The 19,820-nt window shown below is 40.6% G+C and overlaps 1 protein-coding gene and 1 long non-coding RNA gene across 2 annotated transcripts in view; one reads left to right on the top strand and one right to left on the bottom strand.

Annotated features, from left to right (window-relative positions):
- Positions 1-440: 440 nt before the first annotated feature.
- The window catches only part of CHST9 (carbohydrate sulfotransferase 9), a 284,816-nt gene continuing 265,436 nt past the window's right edge, over positions 441-19,820 (bottom strand). The window contains exon 6 of the mRNA XM_033178073.1: positions 441-2,165. Coding sequence (XP_033033964.1) covers positions 1,074-2,165 — 1,092 coding nt within the window. The 3' untranslated portion in view covers positions 441-1,073. The remainder of the gene's footprint in view (positions 2,166-19,820) is intronic.
- LOC117064030 overlaps positions 9,605-19,820 on the top strand; it is a 280,930-nt gene continuing 270,714 nt past the window's right edge. The window contains exon 1 of the long non-coding RNA XR_004429227.1: positions 9,605-9,690. This is a non-coding gene — a long non-coding RNA (uncharacterized LOC117064030). The remainder of the gene's footprint in view (positions 9,691-19,820) is intronic.

The following is a 19,820-nucleotide window of genomic DNA, read 5'->3' as shown; positions in this document are numbered from 1 at the left end:
CTCTAGGGGATCTTTTTATGTTTATTCTCTAGAACATAACCTATCTTTGAAGTGGTATATTAGTTTTTAAAAAGTCATTCCTAAGCTGAATAATTAAACTGAAAACAAAAGCTATTCTTAGGGTGTATTCCACATATAAAACTATGCACACGATGCTTTGATTCAAACAATATACTTATAAAACTGTATTGTTTGAGTTCCATATTCAGAATGGCAACTTTTGTTTTTGATGATTATTCCATCCTGAAACAATTTCCCCCCTGCCCAATTAAACCAGAATTAGGAGCACATTTATATCTGAAGAGACTTAAGCTTCTCAACTGCCTGCTTCAGAAATGTAGACCTTTAGTGCTTGTGCTCATTTTGTCTCTTTGTGGAGGGCTCAAAAGAAAACAGAATCAATTCCCTTAAGTTTTTCTGGAAGAAAAAGGTTGCTTTTGTTGCTTTGATCTTAGCATGTTGTGCATTTTTTATTGGCTGTTGAATATAAAAAGCCACAGCCTCATCTGGTTTTTCTGCTGTATTCTCATATTGTAAATCACATAATGCCTTCCAATCTAAAGTAAAATGCCTAAGTCCAAAATACCACTTCAAAATGGATTTATCATTATAGTTGATAAAAAGATTTCCAGGGTGTAAGAAAACAATTCAACAGTTTGATTAATATGCCACAGACTGCTAAAAATATATTCATGCATTTTAGACGATAAATTCCAGGATATAGACATACACTCACGCTATTTTAGATCCTTTTTTCCTACCATTGCAAAAGAGGCTGCTTTAGCTAATGCAACAGCTGGCTAGGTTATTGCTTCAACAATATAATTCGTAATGCAAAAGCAGCTCTTTTCCAAACATTTTAGAGCAACTCAAGTTGTTTACATCTCCTATGGGTGATTTTCCTATAACTTTGTGCCAATTGGTGTCATACTATTTGGTAAAAACCTACATTAAATCAAGACAACTGCACTTAGTTAAATTTCTCTCATACAGAGAATTATAGAAAAATTACAGTAGCTGATTTGAGCTCATCATCATTAAGTATATACAGGGTTTTAGAAAATGAATGCAAACTACAAAAATGGAGTTGTATAATTAAACATTAAATAGTCCAAGTAATAAAAGTCATAGATTAATTGTCTCTCAGTTCTAGTCAGATCCTTTAAATACTGTCTCACGACTTGAGCATTGGTTCTTTCATCGGAAGAGTGCCGATCCTTAAAGTTAGGAAATTTCAGCTCCTTTGGAGCACCGATCATCTGTAAAAAGTAATTGGCATCTTCTTCCAGAGTTTCAAATTTCCCTACAAAATCATAGTTGATCAAACATGGATAGCAGAGTTTGCTGACCTTTTCCCAGTGAATGTCCATTCCTACTGGACGGTGGGAATCCAGCAAGTAGTGGATAAACTCTTTGAACCTGACTCCGGATCCATTAATTAATGCTTCTTCACAGGCATTTGGTCGATATTTCTTGATAATTGCCTTTCCAAATACTGGATGGTAATAACTATTGGGGTGTTCAAATTTGTCCCTAAAGGCTGATACTAATCTTTCCATGGGATCACGAACAAACACAGCTTTGGTGTAAGTATTTAAGCGGGTATATATCCCTTTTAGGTCAAAGCTATCTAGCTTCTTCAAATGCTTCCCGTAGTGGACAGCATCATGGGAGATGTTGTATGCAGAGGAAGCCAATCCATTTAGTACCATCAGAATTCTTTTCCAATTGGAACAGCCAGCCTTAGGTACCTCGCAATATAAGATTTTGTGTTTATCTTCTACATAGATTCTGGATACTGTATGAAAAAGATGTGACTGATGACGACTCACCCTGCCATATTTCTTGCAAAACTCCTGAAGGAAAGACCTTCGTTTCTCTTGGATCTCATCAGTTTTCTTCCATTTGTTATCTTTGACTAAACTTTTGTTTAAAGGGTGAATGTCCACTGGCCAATGCATGTTGCTGAACTTGTTGAAAACAGTCTTAGCTCCTTGATGTTTTTCAATCCACTTCTCTGTTGGTGACCCTGTGGACTTACTTAAAGCTTGATCCCCTCCTTGTGAATAACTGGTCTTTGTTAAGACCCTAGTAGATCTCTCAGAATTGAGTAGAAGATTTTCCCTTTTTTCTCTTACATCCTCAGGCATGTGAAACTTGGGGTTCTGTTAAAATAAAGAAGGAGAAATGTTGAAAGCACAGTCACAAGTGTGGGTATAGTAGACAAGGAACTTAACATATTTGTTTAAAAATACTATCGAGGAGAGCATATTTCATATAAGCTGCCAGAACAATTTAGCAAGGCATGCTGAATATACATTTTGTAGTGAGCTTCTTCATAGAAAATGCAGCAATGAGAAATGGCATCTACAGGATAGAGAGGAAAGAGCCCTATATTTTTGTTCTGGCTTTACCTGTAATGCAATAGAATGTAACTCAACCATTCTGGGCATCTATAACTTTTGGGATATTAATAAGTACATCATCTTCAAGTACTGTTTTAGTTTGTGCACCTGAATGTAGATACAAACTGGAGATGTTTTGAGATTGAAACTTTTGTTGTTTTTAGGGAGCACTCTGTAATGCACAGAATAGTTCAAAATCATAAATTACAACTTAAAATTGTGGCAATTATAATTATATATATATTTATATATATAATTGTGGCAATTATAATTATATATATATATAAAATATAATTATAATTATACATCTTGATGACCATTTCAGTTTTCTAAGTGCTTACAAAAAGTCATGTATTTTTTTTTTTCTGGGAAAATGCTTTATTTTTCTAAAGTATTTATCACAATAATTTAAGAATTTATTATGATCATAGTATACAATCTCATTAATGTATGAGACCTTCCCTTTTTCCCAAGTGAAGAATGACTAAGGAATCCAGAGAAGTCTACTTCATGTCCTGCTCCATAAAGTTGTATCAAAGTAGAGTAAAAATGTAGTTATCTTTCCAGCAGGATGAATGAGTCCCTTTACTACATAGTGTTCATCTTGCCACATCCTTCCTACAGCTCTCACAGTAAAAGAAGACATGGAAGATGGGATTTACAAGGTGGCATCCTCTGGTAGGGATGAACATTTTAAGGACATTGGCGTTTACTCTGGGTAAACTAGGGAACTTCTGTAGGGCTCTGGGTAGAGAAGTAACATGATCTTACTTAGACTTGAAAAGGATGGTATGGAGAGGAATGGATTGAGATATACATATAAGGTTTTCAGCATGTTATTGGAAAGGTAAATGAATAAATTCTGTGCTGCAGGCATAATGCATGGTGTCATCAGCCTAGAGGTGGAGGGAGTAGTGGGGAAAGTTTCCTAGGGAATATAAACATGATTGCAAATATATATATATATACACATGATACACATGATTGCATATATATATATATAGTATATATGTGTGTGTGTGTGTATACACAATTTTAAACTACTGTATCCCCAAGAGTGTCTAGAATGGTCTATAGCCTATAATAATTTCTCTCAAATATTTGTGGAATGAACAAGTGAATGAGTGAATAGAATTAGGTCTTCAAGGATAATTAGTAATTTTCTAGCAAATTAAGCAATAGAACAGAGGAATGAAGCACTGTTCATGGAGCCACTTGCAGACATCGTGATCATTCCACCAGCTGAGGTTGAAGGGCGCTGCTTTTTTTCTAGTGCAAGAGGACTGTGTGAATAACCCCCTGAACACCATATACCAATGTGTATAGCCCCGTGTCTTACTCTGTTCTCATGCTGCCAATAAAGACATACCTGAGACTGGGTAATTTATAAAGAAAAACATGTTTGATGAACTCACAATTCCACATGGCTGGGGAGGCCTCACAATCACAGCAGAAGGTAAAGGAAGAGCAAAGGCATGTCTTATATGGTGGCAGGCAAGAGAGAGCATATGCAGGGGAACTGCCCTTTCTAAAACCATCAAATCTCATGAGACTTATTCACTATCACGAGGACAGCATGGGAAAAACCCACCCTCATGATTCAGTTACCTCCCACCTGGTCCCTCCCATGACAAGTGGGGAGTATAGGAGCTACAATTCAAGATGACATTTGGGTTGGGACACAGCCAAACCATATCGCCCTCTAAAACAGCCACTCGAAATCTTCCATACCACTGGACCATCTATTTGGAGTTTTAACTCTAAAACCGTTTGTCTGCTATCTTCTCCAGAGGCTGCCAGGATTACTTCAAAGCCCTTTATACTTCTTTAATCAGTGATTTGTAGTACATGAAGTTGTCACTGAAAATACAAAATTTGACCGTGGTTTGGCAGATGATAGGGTTATCGGTACACATGCATGGAAAATACTTAGCACAGGCCAAATATAAAACTGTCATGAGATTTGTACTATTACTTCTTCTGCTATTACCGCTATAAATAATAACTACTATTATTGTTGTTTTAGCAGCAGCAGCAGTAGTAGTTACAGTGCTTTAATCCCAGGGACCTGGTGACTTTCAAGACCCCCCATTTGTCCATGATTATTCAGTCTGTAATTTGTGTGTCCCTACATATGCCCTCACCAGGTCTCTTCTCTGCCCGAGAAACAGAAACAAAATCCACCTTCCCCTGTGGCCTCTGGACGTTCTGCTTTGTGGCCATCAAATTCCCCTTTAATCTCCAGGGATTTCTGGAATGTTTGTTTCCAAGACTCTGTAAATGAAACTTGGCTGACTCCCAACACTCTGTGTCTCTTGCACTTTCTCAAGTAGATGAAACTTCACTTCCTTGAACTACTTGTCTCTCCGGCCAGTAGTGAGTGATTTCCCTGCAGCCCACGCTGCTTCCAGGACATCACCCAGCTAAGCCTCCTGCTTCTGTGAAATCAAAGTATCCTCCTTAAGTCTCCCTTTCCCCCTCCTCTTGTTGTCATCTACCTTTATCACTGATCTGTCCACTTTATGCACTCCAGCTTCTAACTCAGCTCCTGTCATTACGTTTATTGACTCTGATGTCCAATCAACTCTCAGTTCCTTGACCACTTTGTTTTTAACAGAGGAGCTCTCCACTTCACATCAACCAGAGCCTTTACTATTCCCACCATCTCTCTGACCACCCTTGTCTCACCTTCCAGTTCAGTGTTATTTCCTGCTTTGCAATTCTTTGACCACTTTTCACTGTTACCCAGGTCTTAACAGCCAGCACAACTGGCTCTGCGTTCTTCAGCTCTCAGTTGGAAAGTCACCTCTGTAAAAAGCCTTTCCCTATTCAACCTATCTAGGTTATTTTCCTCCCTTCCAAAATATTTCCTACAGAACTCTGCTTATTTTTCTCATAGCACTAATCACACTGAGAAATGATTTATTTCCTTCTCTGTTGTCTTTTTCACCCCACTCCACCTCCATTGCACTAGAATATAACTGCAGAGAGGTCTTATCTTTCTTGCTCTCTGTGGTACTAAGCACACTGCCTGGTGCATAGAAGGTGATCAAGACATAATTCTTGAATAAGTAAATGTGCTTATAATTTAATAGTGGTCTTCTAAACAATTGTTTTAGGACCTTGTGGAAGAAAAACAACATTGATCAAAAGGTCAAGTTAAACTTGGATAAACAATTGACCAATTCTTGTTAAGGTGATGAGAATCTGTGTTTAAATAAACCTTTGGCAAAAGAGAAAACAAATAAAATAAGCACATGGGAAGCTGCTTGCAGTAAAGTAGATGTGGAGGCTTCGAGTCTAACCTGCCTGCCAAATCAGATCCATTCAAAGTCCCTCAATGGATGGACTGTCTCCAAACCCGTCAAGGGCTTCCCAGCAATCCGGATCCCCAGGCCTTACTGTGGACATCCTGAATCAGAATGTCTGAGTGTAAGGCCCCTGACTTTGATTTCAACAAGATCCCCCGGTACTCTAGTGGCAGTCATAGCATTTGAAAGGAAATTATAAAAATAAGGCACAAGCCCTGACAAGTTCCCTTCATCCTATCTAGGGGAGAAAGACATCAAATGTAGTGGACTTGGATATTTCAGAAGGAGGGGAATAATTTGGATGTAGAGTAGGAATGTCACATGAGCCCTTATTTAGACTAGATGCAATGTCTTTCTTGTTTATCCATTTCTCTTTGCTGGAAGACTTTGATCCACAAGTAACTTTCTAAAGACTAGTTTAGCTGGGGAGATAACTGCATGAGGGAAAGGTTTACCACTCATTGTAAATTAGTCTCCTACTAGTCTATTGAGTGCTAGTAAGTTTTCTCTACTGTAACCAAATTGAGATATGGCAAAAAGGGTTAATTCTCTAAAGCACCAGTGACCCACAAGGGTGGCCACCAGATCTTCTCCTGGAACTCCTCATCTCAATGTCATTCACCTTATAAAATCTATTACTTGGGTTTGATGACATCCCTCCCAACCCCCACCCAACTCCATTTTCTTCCAGTCACAGCAAAGACTCCATCACTAAGGGGTTTGTATTACCAAAATCAAAGCTAATGACATTTCACATTTAAAGCTCATACCAACAAAGTCCCATCATCATCATCATCATCATCACAACAATAATAAAAGAATAAAATCTTACATCTCCATTTTCCTTGGGACACTTTATTCTGATTGTCCCTAAGGCAAACATGTATAATAAAGCCAAAATTATCCTGTTGTCTTCAAAAGTTGCAACTGTGCCCTGTGTCCTGTTGCCCTGTGTTCTTTTGCGTTTTTGAAAAGGTCCTATTACTTTCCTGTCACCCACTCACAAAATCTGAGAGATGCTTTAACAATGGGAAAGTCAATTGGCTATTTTACATCTCATAATACTTCTTTTTTTTTTGTATCTTTCTAAATTAATTACCCCCTAATTGGATATTTATTATCCTCCTAATTAGTCTCCCTGCAATTATTACTAAATTATTCTTCCTCAAACATTTTGTTTTTTATTTCTTAACATTTTGGATGGGATCCTCTAGCATCAGTGAACATCCCCATTCCTTCGCTGGCATTTGCAGCCTGGTGCTGCTGAGCCTCTTCTCTTTTTTTTTTTTTTTTTTTTGCTTCTGTCTTAACACATGCCCTGTCCTCCACTTGCTTTTATCTGGGCTCTCGGCATCCCCCACTCATGGTCTCCTCCTTTCTTGGGACTTTCGAAGTCTTCTAGTTTGATGTAAAAAATCCTACTTTCTCCATGACAACCACCCAGGTCTCCAGTGAGTGATTCTACTCACTTTGAAATGACTATAGCACTTAGTCTGTACCTCCTGTAAGGAGAGTAATTTTATTCCAGCTTCCATGGTTATTTGATTGTTTTGTTGGAAAAACTCTTTTAACTCCAGCTAAATTGTAAGCTATGGCAGAAAGCTATAGTTTTCCATAAATATCCTTAAAGAGTAGATATTGCAGAGTTAACTGAAAGACATGTAACTACAGATTTAAAAAAACGAATATCTAAAAAAAAATGGAAAATGTGTGGAATGTTCATTAAGTCTGCAATAAATTTGAGAGCCTAATTCTTATTTTTTTAATTAATTAATTTATTTATTTAGAGATAGAGTCTTGTTCTGTTGCCCAGGCTGGAGTACAGTGGCATGATCTTAGCTTATTGCAGCCTCTGCCTCCTGGGTTCCAGCAATTCTGCCTCAGACTCCTGGGTAGCCGGGATTACAGATGCATGCCACCACACCCGGCTAATTTTTGTATTTTTAGTAGAGTCAGGGTTTCACCATGTTGGCCAGGCTGGTCTCAAGCTCCTGACCTCAGGTGATCCGGCCACCTCGGCCTCCCAAACTGCTGGGATTACAGGCATGAGCCACTGTGCCTGGCCAATTATTGTTATTTAAGGGTTTGTGTATCAAGCATATCTCCTCTGTGAATTCTTATCTGATCCTCAACATTGATATAAATTATACTTTCTTTCTCCCTGTCAAAGTTGTTGAGCACCTACTATACATCAGGTGCTGTGCTGGATGCCATAGATGGTGGGGTTTATAAGACACGTGCAGTCCTTATTTATATGGAGTTGGTATTCTCATAGGGAAAAGTATATTAAGCAAACAATTACACAATTAATTAATCTATTACCATAGTGGCAAAGGCTCCAGCAACATGCTATTGGAAGCTTGGAGAGCAGAAATGAGGGCCCAAGATGCAAAGAAAAGATTGGCCCAGTTTGAGTGTTAAGTCCTCTGTTTAGTGTGTTTTATTTTATTCCAGGTAGTTGTTAGGTTGTTTAGGTAATGATCTCTCTATTTTAATTTCATTAAATGTCAGTGTGCAGTCTTATAAATCTATATAACCCCCACTAGCATCAATACTATCTCGCATTAATAACATATGTTTGAATTTGATTGAAGCAAAGAATATCATTCCTGTACTGCTCCTTATTGAGGCAACAAATTCACGTTGGTTTTATACTGTTGATAAGTGTTGTACATTTGTAAGACCTTGTATACTATTATGGATCCTATGGAAACTATAAAACTTGAGACGTTGATCATTCATTCATCAATGCACATATATTGAACTACTACTGTATGTTGTTTTAAGCATTATATAAATAAGGATGAGATAGATAAAATTTGTGGCCCTTCAAGGACACCAAAGTTTAATTGATCTGATGAAAATAAGCAGTTTATGAAAAAAACGTGATAATTGCTATAATAAAAGGATATGTCAGGTATTTGGAAAACAAAGAAAAAAGTGCTTACTTTTTCTGGAGAGATTTTTGGGGGAAAATTTCACAAGGGAGGTGATGCCTGAGATGAGTCTGGGAAGATGACTGAGAAGCTACCAGGTGGACAAGCCAGAGATGGGAAGGGCTGTACATCCTGACATCAAGAGTCTGCTTGGGGGCCAGACTCAGATGATAGGGAGAGGTCGGTGGGGTTGGGCGTCATTCCAGGAGGGCCTGGGCCGATATAAACAGTCCGACTTTACCACATATAGGACGGGGATTTTCAATAAGGTCTTGACAAGATTCATGATTTAAAACAAACATTCTGGTGGCAGTGGGGAGGTGTGCCTGGGGGCAGAGGGATCTCCTGGAAGATGATTATGATTGTCCATCAGGAATCCTTAGGAGAGGAACTAAGACAATGGGGTAAGAATGAAGAAAAAGGGAGTTGAGACAAACTTAGGAAACTGCTCATATTCAAAGCGTAAGGGTGACAGAAGTGTAAAGAATGGCTCCCCATTTCCTCTCTGAGAGAAGCAATAGAAGCAGCAGTTTTTATGGGGGACCTGGGGTGGGTGTGGGCATTCACTATCTTCAATTTCAGACCTCTTGAGTTTAAGGTGCCTTAGAGAGCTGGAGGTAGACAGCAGGACTGAAAAGCTCGGTATAGATTCAGGAGTTATTGGCTGGTGGAGGTGCAGCTGGATTCATGGGCCTTGACGGCACTGCCCAGGGAGTAATTTATAATATTACTCTTAATAATGTATCTTTTGTGATTTACCTTGAATCTAGATAGAAGTGCAGTTATATTTCTTCACACCATCAAGGAGACCTAATTGTCTCTAGTCATTGATAAGATAAATGATGGGAGAGGGTGGGGTGCTCAAAAGTCAGTCTTTTCTGGGGACACAGGTCAGTGTGTCTCTCCCTGGTCCCTCTGTGCCACAGCTACTCCTCTTAAATCTTGATTCAAGGGCTTCAGAAGCTGATGGCATAGTTATGAGAGGGGTGAAGACTGTGACTGCATTTCCAACAGACCCTGAGGACAGTTGGGAAGAATGTGAGTATGGAGTCCTAATATCCAGTACCATTTGCCCCATCTCCCTCTCCATCCTCACCCTTTGACCCTCCACCTTCAGTTATTCATTAAACACTTGTTTTCTGAGCATGAACTGTGCTCCAGGCACTGGGCTGTGTGTTGGTGGTATAGCTAGCAAGACAGACTTGGTCCCTGATCTTATGGGGCATCCTTGGGGTCAGGGTGGGGTAGGGAGATATAAATAAGAAAACCAAGAACTATACTTATGGGAGGTAATGAGATGGAGAAAAAACTTGGTGCATGAAAGTGCAAGAAAAAATTTGGTGCAGGAAAGCATGAAAGAGGAATCCTGGCTTGCAGGTGAGGGAGGGTATCTGGGAGAAACTGTGAGCCAGGCAGAATCATTTCCATTTCCTGTCTCTGTGACTTACTTCCTCTCTCTTGAATATTCTCCATTTTGTTAGCCTAGTTAATAGGCTAGGGCATGGAGCAAGCTGGTTTAATCACTGCATCAAACAGAAGAGTAGATAAAGACAAACTCATTTTACAGATTAAGAACCTGAGCTCAGAATTTAAATAATGTGCCAAGTTAACACAACTATTGCTGGAGCTGGTGTGTCAAATCTCTGTCTTAGTCATGTCTGGCTTTTTCAACTGCATCATATGTCAAGCAATCTATTTCTTGTTTAATGTCCGTTAAATGAACTGATGTCAGGAAAGCACCAGGCACATGCCTGTTACAAGAGAGTATGGTGGTTAACAACATGGATTTTTGAGTCAGACAGAACTGGTTATGTGTCCTCTTCTGTCGTTTTCTCTCTGGGTGACCTTGGTTATCTTGTTTTTCTGAGCTTCAGTTTTCCTTATCTGGAAAATGAAGATAATAACAGCGTCTACCTTGTTGGATTATAGGAAATGCCTGTACAGATTCCTTAATGTAAATATGGTCTCCATAAATATTAGATATTTTTATTGATTTAGGCACTGAATATTTTTGAGCAATTTCTATATGATAAGCAGTTTTTAGGTATGTATTTGTTTTTTACTCTGCTTTTTTCATCTATTTCTCCTCTTCTCTCTCACAACATGTAGCAAAGTTAAATGTTCAATGGCAATAAAAACGAGTGGGAAAAAAGAGAAGGATAAGACAACTGAGAGACAGAAATAGGAAAGAGAAAAGATACGCTTAAGTGGAGACAAAGGCAAAGAAAGAAAACAGAAGAAAAGAAATCACAATATGGGTAACAGGAAGGAACAGTGAATACTTGAGGAGAGTGGGTAAAGAGAGAAACTACTGAATTACAGTCTTCTCCAAGCTATGAGCTTTAAACTATTTAAACTGCTTCAACACAAAAACAGCTGTTTCTGTTGTGAGGCTATTCAAGTTGATCCAACAAATTAATTTCTATGGTCCTCTTGGATGCAAGGATTGAAACTATGATTTTATTTGCCAGTTCTTTCAATTTTTGGATTTAATTCCTAGTTTTTTTCTGCTTGAAGCCAAACAAGCTTAAAATATGAGGACTGAGGACGTACCAAAATGTGAATGTCAAAGAGAAGTTTCTATTGGAAATAGTGCTCTGGTTTGACAAGACTATCAGAAGCTGAAAACTGACATAAGCTTACTGTATATAAGCAGATAAGGCTACTCCCCAAGGGGTTCAATATGCTTTTATAGATTTATCATTCCATCTTCCTTCCAAGTTTTGTAGGAAAAATGAGATGATTCTTTTGTTTGCAAATTTACAGATAAATAAATCAAGATAGACTTGTGTAATAACTTGCCCAAGGTCACTCTGTGAAATGAATGGAGAAGTCAGGAATGCAGTCCAGTTCTCTAACTCTAACCCAGTAAATCTTAGCAGAGTAGTTTGTTTTTTAAAGAAACTCAAAACCTTATTGAGGAGCTGCAACTTGATAAATTAAATACATTCAAAATGTTTGGCCCTCTCTATTTTATTTCTTAGGTGTGTGTCTGTACAGATTAAATGTGGGTGAGAATAGCAAAACCCAATAAATTATATTTGGTAGGAAAGAAGTAGAATAAGTTGGTGTTTTGACTATTAGGATTTAAACACTTCATCGGAATTCAGATATCTAATAGATTTGGGATATGGCTCATTAATATTTCCATGTATTTAGTTGTCTGAAATTAGTATCGGTCAGTCAGCCTCCCCTCCCCTTGCATTTCAGGTTAATGCCAACAATAATGTGTGTGTCCAAGAGGGTTATGGAGGAGCAATGGAGGGGGGCACCCTGACTCTGACACCTTGTTCTAAAGTATACAGTTGCTAGACAGAGTTCTTCCCCTTGTTCTCTGGAATGTGGTGAAGAGGAAGGAACCAGCTGTCTTGGGTTGCAATTTCAAAATGTCAAGTTTTCTTTGTGTGTGTGTGTGTGTATTATGGCCATGGATCGGCAAGAAAAAGATTTTCACAGGCAAGGGGGATGAGTCCATAAGATGACACTGTACCAGGGGATTGGCTTGGGTACACCAGGGGGCTAGAGACATGGGTCATCATCCCTGGAGGCGGGAGTTTGGTGCTCCCCTGGGATGGAGACTGAAAGTGCAAGAGAGAAGAAAGTTGTTGTGAGGTCAGGAGCATGGTGCCTGGATAGATCTTCAAAGTATGAAGAGCATTCGCTTTTGGGTCAGATCGTCCAGGTCTTCCACCTATTAATTGGGTGATTTTAGGACAGTGTCATCATTCATGGCTCCCTAGAATCAGACCTTAAGTCAAGGGGTTGAGAGCAAGTTATTAATTTAGCGTTGATTACCAGGAAACACTGGCAGGACAGTAGGGAACTGAGAAAGGAAATAGGGTGGATTATCGAGCAAGTTAGCACAGTGGGAATAGGAGCTGAATTCTACTGAGAAGCCCTCAGAGCAAATGTAGAACATATCTCCCCAGAGTTATTCCACACCATCCTATCAGCTGTGGTTGAAGGCTTCTGCAGGGACAGTTCTGGCAAGTCCAGTCTGCTCTACAGGTGGGCAGGGTGGACTCACTCAGGCAGAGTCACAGGTGTGGGTAGTTGGTTGGAAGTCTGGCTAGAGTGCAAGAGAATGTTAAGAGATGAGTAAATATGAGAAGGCACAGCTAGCACTCTTACAGAGAGTTCATTAACATTCCTGAGTCTGTTTTCTCATTTTTAAAGTGGGAATTCCAAGAACTATTTTGGAAATGTTGAAATGCAAGTGATGGCATTGGCTGGGATCCAGGACCTCAAACACTCTGTCTTACCATAGTAAGAGATCCCAATTCTGTCTTCCTGTATTCACTCTTCCTTTGGAAGTGTCCATGGTGTCTGTTTGTGTCTGTGCACACACACAAGGCTGGGAAAAGGAACACCCCTACAACTAGATGGAACCCTAGTCCTGTTCAGCTAAGACTATATAGATTTGTGGGAATTCTGTTGCTCAGAGAAGGGAATCCTAACTTTGGGCAGGACGCCTCTTTGGACCCTTTAACCAAGAGCCATGCTAAAATATCAGCCCTCTGCTTCTCAAACTCTGATACTGGGAAAAGATAAGTCTTTTTGAGAATTAACTAGATAAATGCAGTTATAAAGTACCTAGTACAGTACCTGACATATACCATCTGACATACAGTGCGTTTCTCCAAAATGTGAATGCATCCTGTCTCTATGCCTTTCTTCTCTGATTTTCCTTAAATACCGGGCATATCATCGATAACGCTGCTTTCCCAACTTCAAATCAAGATGACCATGGAACAGGCCCTGTGTGCATAAGCAGTGATGGATGCTAATTCAATTAATAGTATCCATAGGCCAGTGGGCAACCAATGAGGGGATCTAGAGCAAGAGACACTGTCCAAGTGGGTAGAGAGTAACTAGCTAAATCAATGTGTCCATCTCCCTTTTGGGCTGTAGACTGGAAAATATGGAGAGTGGCCAGTTATTAAGGGGCAGGAGGAGAGACAGAGAGAGATGGAGAGAGAAGAGGAGGCACAAAAGTAGCAGAATAGGAGTCTGAGACAGCATCTGAGTCAAGATAAGGTGAAACTGGGGGCTAGGATGTAAGTGACAGCCCTTTTCCAGGAAGCAGCACATACCTGCCCCCAACCCTGCCCAGCACGCCAATGCCTACTGGTCCAAAGCCACTTGAGTCCTGGGAGCAGCATTGCCATATGCGAGAGTAGTAGGGGCACTAGCAGGAATGCATTCCATTCGTCTCACTGGATTAAGCAGCTACTGGTCCCAGATCAGATTGGCCTGTGTCAGCACCTTAGAGTGACACACATGCCCCTCTGGCTTGTATCACTTGCATATTTGACAACTCAGCTATACTCAAGGCAGCTTCCCAAAGCCTGGTCTAAACCTCACTGGAGAGCAGACAGCTCACACCCTGGTGCTACCACGTGTTACCTGGGCCCTGAGTTAGGAAGAGAGACTGCCTGTGGTATTGGATCATGCCATGGGGATTCTGAGTCCATGCCAAGTGGGGTTTCTTTTCAGGATTTAATTCTGAGAAAGAATGCAAAGGAAGAATATAGAACTACACTAGCAGCAAAGCAGAAGGTCAGAAGGGAAGAGAGGAGTCAAGTGGGTTGTCATATGATGAGGTCAGAGTGAATAGAGCCCTGACGAAACTAAGTGAGCATCAAATGGATATTTGCAAGGTCTACGTATGCATGCTTTCAGATACATTTTATCAATTTTATTTTTAGAATATTATTTCATTAACTCTAAGTTTTGAAGCTTTTGGAGGGCTTCCAAAATGGGTTACTTCTCCTAAAAACAGTTGTACTTGATTCAAGACGCCACTTAAATGGGTACTGCAGGCATCCATGGTCACAGCCTCTCCTTTTGTTCTCTTTCTTTGTGAGGGCAGTTATAAGCTGCACTGATCCTAACCTTTCGGCCTGAGGATGGAAGTCTTCAGTATCTGTACAACTTTACTCCCAAGAGCTGGTGTAGAATGAGTTCCTCCAGCCATGGGAGGATGGCAGAGGGGCGCCTGCCACCTGCAGCCCAGCCTTGGTAAGTGCAACTATGCACTTGGCAGAGGGGAGGGAGCTGGCGGCACGCCAACCCTTTCTGTTACTTCCTGTAGGTACAGCCCAAGTCTCAGGAAGCAGAATTTATCCCGGGTGGGGTGGGGTGGGGAGGTGAGGGAAGCTGTTTCTTCCCCCACCCATTACCTACTAGTCCAAAGCCACTTGAGCCATGGGAACAGCAATGCTAACCACAATAGCTGCAGGGACCTGGAAGGGGACTGGTGATGACATCCAACTGCAATGCTCTTTTACATTGAGATGCTGATGGACAGGAGTCTACCTAGTCTTCTCTAGAGACACACATATTATAAAGCAGGCAAGTATATAACTCTCTAAACATTCCTTAGATGCTGTATCGTCACCCCCTTCCCTCACCGCAATTCTGTAATCTGCACCTTGGGAGGAACAAACACATCTTATTGCCCCTTGCCCAGAAATAATATCACAGCTTATTAACTCCATCTACTCCACACATAAGGGATAACGACTGTCCACAGAAGAGGTAAGGAAGTCTCAAGTGCCACATAGGGCATTTTCCTAAGGCCTTCCATCATTTTAGGCCACTAGTAACTCACCTACAGCCAGTACTGTAGCAAGATGAAAGTGTATGGATTTGGGTACCATTCATCTGTAAAAACCAAAGAAAAGATTTGCACTTCTGGATTCATTCACAGACCTGTGGGAAGGCCCTATTGTCTCACCTGTGACTCATGACCATGTTTTGAGACTCCCAAATCCCTGGAGCCTGCTTCCTCCTGAGCAAAGAGGGTTGTCTTTATTTCAATGAGCAAGGAAAGTCCATTTGTTTGTCTCTGCTCCTGCCAGGGCTCCACTCTCCTTCAGTTACAGGAGACCTCCTGCAGCAAGGCTGGAGGGAGATGCTGCGTGGTAAGAGTGAGTTTTCAATGAGTATGGACTGAGGGCTTCACATGCACCAGGTGCTGCACAAAGTAATTGAATTTAACCCTCACTCCAGCTCTGACAGGTGGTTGAGATCATATCTTAATTAAATGTGCTCAGCATTTTACAATGGGCAATTAATTGCTGGAGTTGGGATTAAAATCCAGTCTTGTCCGGCTCCAAAATGGTATGTTTCTCACTACCTAACCTATGCTTGCCTCTCAGTGACATCACATCTGTAACTACAAGAATGTTTCCTTGCTATCAGATCCAAGTGAATACAATCCTTTGTACCGAGTTACCTTGAGGTAGCCAAATGTGCTGAAGTCAACTCTAGTTAGAATGAATGAGGACATCACCCCTCCTTTGGTTGCTTCAGTTCTCCAATTTAAAATAATCTATGTTGGGTACCAAGAACTGATGCTCTACTGAACAGTCCCAAATACTTGGAATGACCAAAGTACTAGGCTCTTGCTCCTGGAAAACAATGATGTAAGCCAGCACTGCCTGGACTTCGGGTCTCTCCTCAGGCAGCATAAACCACACAGAGATTGTGATCATCTGCTCAGCTTTTATGCAAGCCTTGCAACAAATCTCCTTATCTTCATGGGATCTTTATCTTCTCTTCTGCCTCCACACTACTGTCAGAAACACATATACCTAGACGTGGTGGTAACAGAGTAATAATATCTTCACGCCATCAATGCTGGTTTTTTTCAAGAAAAGTTATTTTAAATCTTGGCATTTCCATAGCTGCAAATCTGGGAGAACAAGCTAGCACTTGTGGAGCTGTGTGTGTGAGCTGGATCGGGGTGAAAGGGGGCAAGCTGAAGGTATCTTTCAACCCCTGATAAAATCCCAGGGACCAAGCAACTTGGTCCCCATGGCTTTTTATCACTGAGATGCTGGCTGTATAATGCCATCTCCATGGTGATTTGTACATTGAAGAAGAACATTTATTTCCTGCCACCAGTAAGAGACCACCTGAGCGTTCAGTTGCAGTATCTTCAACTCCCCAGATGCATCAGTAGCGCTGTCTTCTCTGGGCTTCTATTATAGAACTCATTTTTAGCAAAGTCAAGTTTCCATACTCTAGGTATTAACTTATCAGATGGGTGGTCAAAAAGATGGAAGCAAAACATTTTCGTGTACTGCATTTCAGTTACTTTATCTGGGGTTTTATCACCCTTCAGGTGGTTGTCTCCAAAATAACAAGTGTAATTCTGCTCCATTAATCACGTTCCCCTACCTTTATCTGGACACTTTTCAGCATCTTCTTCAACGCATTTCCAGTTGCCTGCCCTGAACTGTTTCAGAACGAGGAGGACACCTGGAGGAATCTACAGGTGCATAGACCAATTTGCAAAAGAACCTGTGAGCCAACGTAGATTGTGAGATGCATATCCCACATCCAGTTCAGCCCAGTAACTTGGGAAATGGAGAGGTAGCGCTGAAGACCAGACTTAGTACATTTTTACCCCCATCCATGCTTGCAACTGTAAGTTGATCTTAAATCAGTACTTTTAACCAAGTCAACCTCAATCACTGGAATAGGATACCCAGCTGAACTCACTGGAATAGGATACCCAGCTGAACAACTTGAGGTCACTGAATCAATCTCTTACCTGTAAGAGAGAATGATGCCTACCCAATGGGGTTCTGAAAAATATGTAATGCCTGACATGTAGTGTATACTCACTGAATGTGGCTTTTAACCACAACCTTTATATTTTTGCCAAGAGTATCACCTTCCTGCAGCAACCCTGAGAACCTCGCACTAATCTTGTCTTAGATTGTGCATTCCTTTCCTATATTTAGACACCAAACTCCATTCATTTTCCCCTTGAAATGTTCATTCCCATGATCAAGATTTTGCTTAAACACATTTTGTTTTCATGTCCAGATTATCGTCTTAGCTGGAAGAACTAATAAACAACGCATTCACCCAAGAAGTATTTACTGAGCACCTACTATGTGCACTATTTTCTGGTGTTGGGGCTGGGGGGCAAACGACTCTGACAAGTCTCTGTTCTTAAGGTACTCACATTCATATGGGTGAAAATAGATAACAAACAAGGAAAAAATTGGACAGACAAACAATTTCGGTGGTGCCGAGTATGATGCAAACACTAAAATGGTGATGCAATAGAAGATGTCAGAGGGAGAGTGGGAAGGTGACATTAAATAGATGTCCAAGGAAGATCTCTCTGAGGAGAAGCTAATCTAGGGCTGAGACCTTAATGACAACAAGGAACCCAAGGGCTGACAGCAGAGCATTTTGAACATGGCCAGTGGGTGCGAAGGCCCCCACACGTGAATGGGCCTGGCCAGGTGGAGGGACAGAGGGCAAGGCTCTTGTGGTTGCCCTGTGAATGTGGACGGCCCTAGATGGGATGAAAGAGGAGGTTGGGACCACACCTTATAGGGATATCAGATCATGGTCAGGGCTTTGGATTTTAGCAGGGGTGCAGTATAAGCCATGGGGAGTTTTAGACAGGTACAGAAGTAATTTACATTTTCTTTTTTTTGGAAACCGAGTCTTGCTCTGTCACCCAGGCTGGAGTGCAGTGGCATGATCTCGGCTCACGCCAGCTCCACCTCCTGGGTTCACGCCATTCTCCTGGCTCAGCCTCCTGAGTAGCTGGGACTACAGGCTCTCACCACCACGCCTGACTAATTTTTTGTATTTTTAGTAGAGACGGGGTTTCACCGTGTTAACCAGGATGGTCTCCATCTCCTGACCTCGTGATCCGCCCGCCTCGGCCTCCCAAAGTGCTGGGAGTAATTTACATTTTCTAAAGTGTACTCTGCCAGCCAAGTGGCAAACAGACTTGGGCCTCGTAAGTGTGGAAGCAGGAGGAAACCCGAAGAGCCTGGAGAGAGACTGGTGGCTGCTACCAGTGGAGATGGAGCAAAAAGGAAAATACAGGTTACAGTTTCAGGAAAAATTTCATACCAATTTCCCAAGATCATTTCTGAACTCAAATATTTTCAGTGCCCCCACATTGTGTTTCCTGCTGAATCAAGTCCTAATCACTTCGGTTTTTAAAGCCTTCCATGATACTTCCCTGAACACTGTAGCTTTCACTGATGGCTGGCTTTTTCAAACTCCCACATGATCCATACTGTATAATTAATAAGCAAACAAGGAATCACACACTATCTGCTATTCTGTGCAGTGTTTCAGGTTTTTAGTCTTCTCTTTCAAGATAGAAAATCCCTTTAGAATAGGAACTCTGCTGGCACTTTCTTCCACATCCTCCATAGCACTTAGCACAGTTCTGTACACAAGGCACATGTGGAAATTGCTCATTGATTGATTAAAAGCATATATCACTGGCATTTGTCTCTTCAATATTTCTCTTGTATGAAGAAGGGTGATTATCTGTCAATATTCATTGCATGAGTGAACCAATGTGCAATGCATTAATCATCACTGAGATAACCAGATGAGGCTTTATTGTAATCTCCTTCTATTTTGCTGAGATAATTTCACTTGCTTTGGAGTTTATGAGGCCATAAGTGGCTCCCATCTGTTGACGAACATATTTCTAAGAGTCATTTAGTCTCAAGCATGGAATACTTGAGGGGAAGTTAAATTGTAACTTTTATATTAAGTGTCATCTTAGTAACAGAACCAAAATTGGAAGCATGTGTTCAATTTTGGTTTTTCATTTTCAAAGCTTTAGGTCAGGCAAAGAATTAATTTCATTTGTTTACAAAGTAGATTATGCCTAATAAAATCTATTTTGTTTATGGTCACATTTTAATCAATCCACTGCTTTAGAAAATGAGAGAATTCTGATTGGCTAATCATTCAACATAGTAAATTACATTATTCCACATCCACAGAACACTGGCCTAAATGCATTATCCAGTAATGATGAAAATATCCCTTTTAATACATTTTGAGCAATACATATACCAGTGGTGAAACAGGGAAGAATCTTGTTTATTCCATCCTTGTTTGATGATCGACCACAGAATGTAACATAACACTTCTGTGTATAAGAATTTTTTCCACACTAAGAATAATAAAGACAAGGGAATTTTCACAGGATCCTTACTGGTACTCTGAATTTTCACTATTTGTCCACATTTCTTCCCCTTCCCAGAAATTTGTTTTCTGGGAAAAACAAGTGCTACTTTGTCAAATAAAGCTTAAATAAAATTGATTTCAATTTATGCACAACAAAAGGAATGACTGGGGATTTTCCGTCTCGAGTGGGA

The sequence above is a fragment of the Trachypithecus francoisi genome, unplaced genomic scaffold (genome assembly GCF_009764315.1).
Source record: "Trachypithecus francoisi isolate TF-2019V2 unplaced genomic scaffold, Tfra_2.0 Lachesis_group19, whole genome shotgun sequence".
Taxonomy (NCBI): Eukaryota; Metazoa; Chordata; class Mammalia; order Primates; family Cercopithecidae; genus Trachypithecus; species Trachypithecus francoisi.
This window is presented reverse-complemented; position numbering and strand designations above follow the sequence as displayed.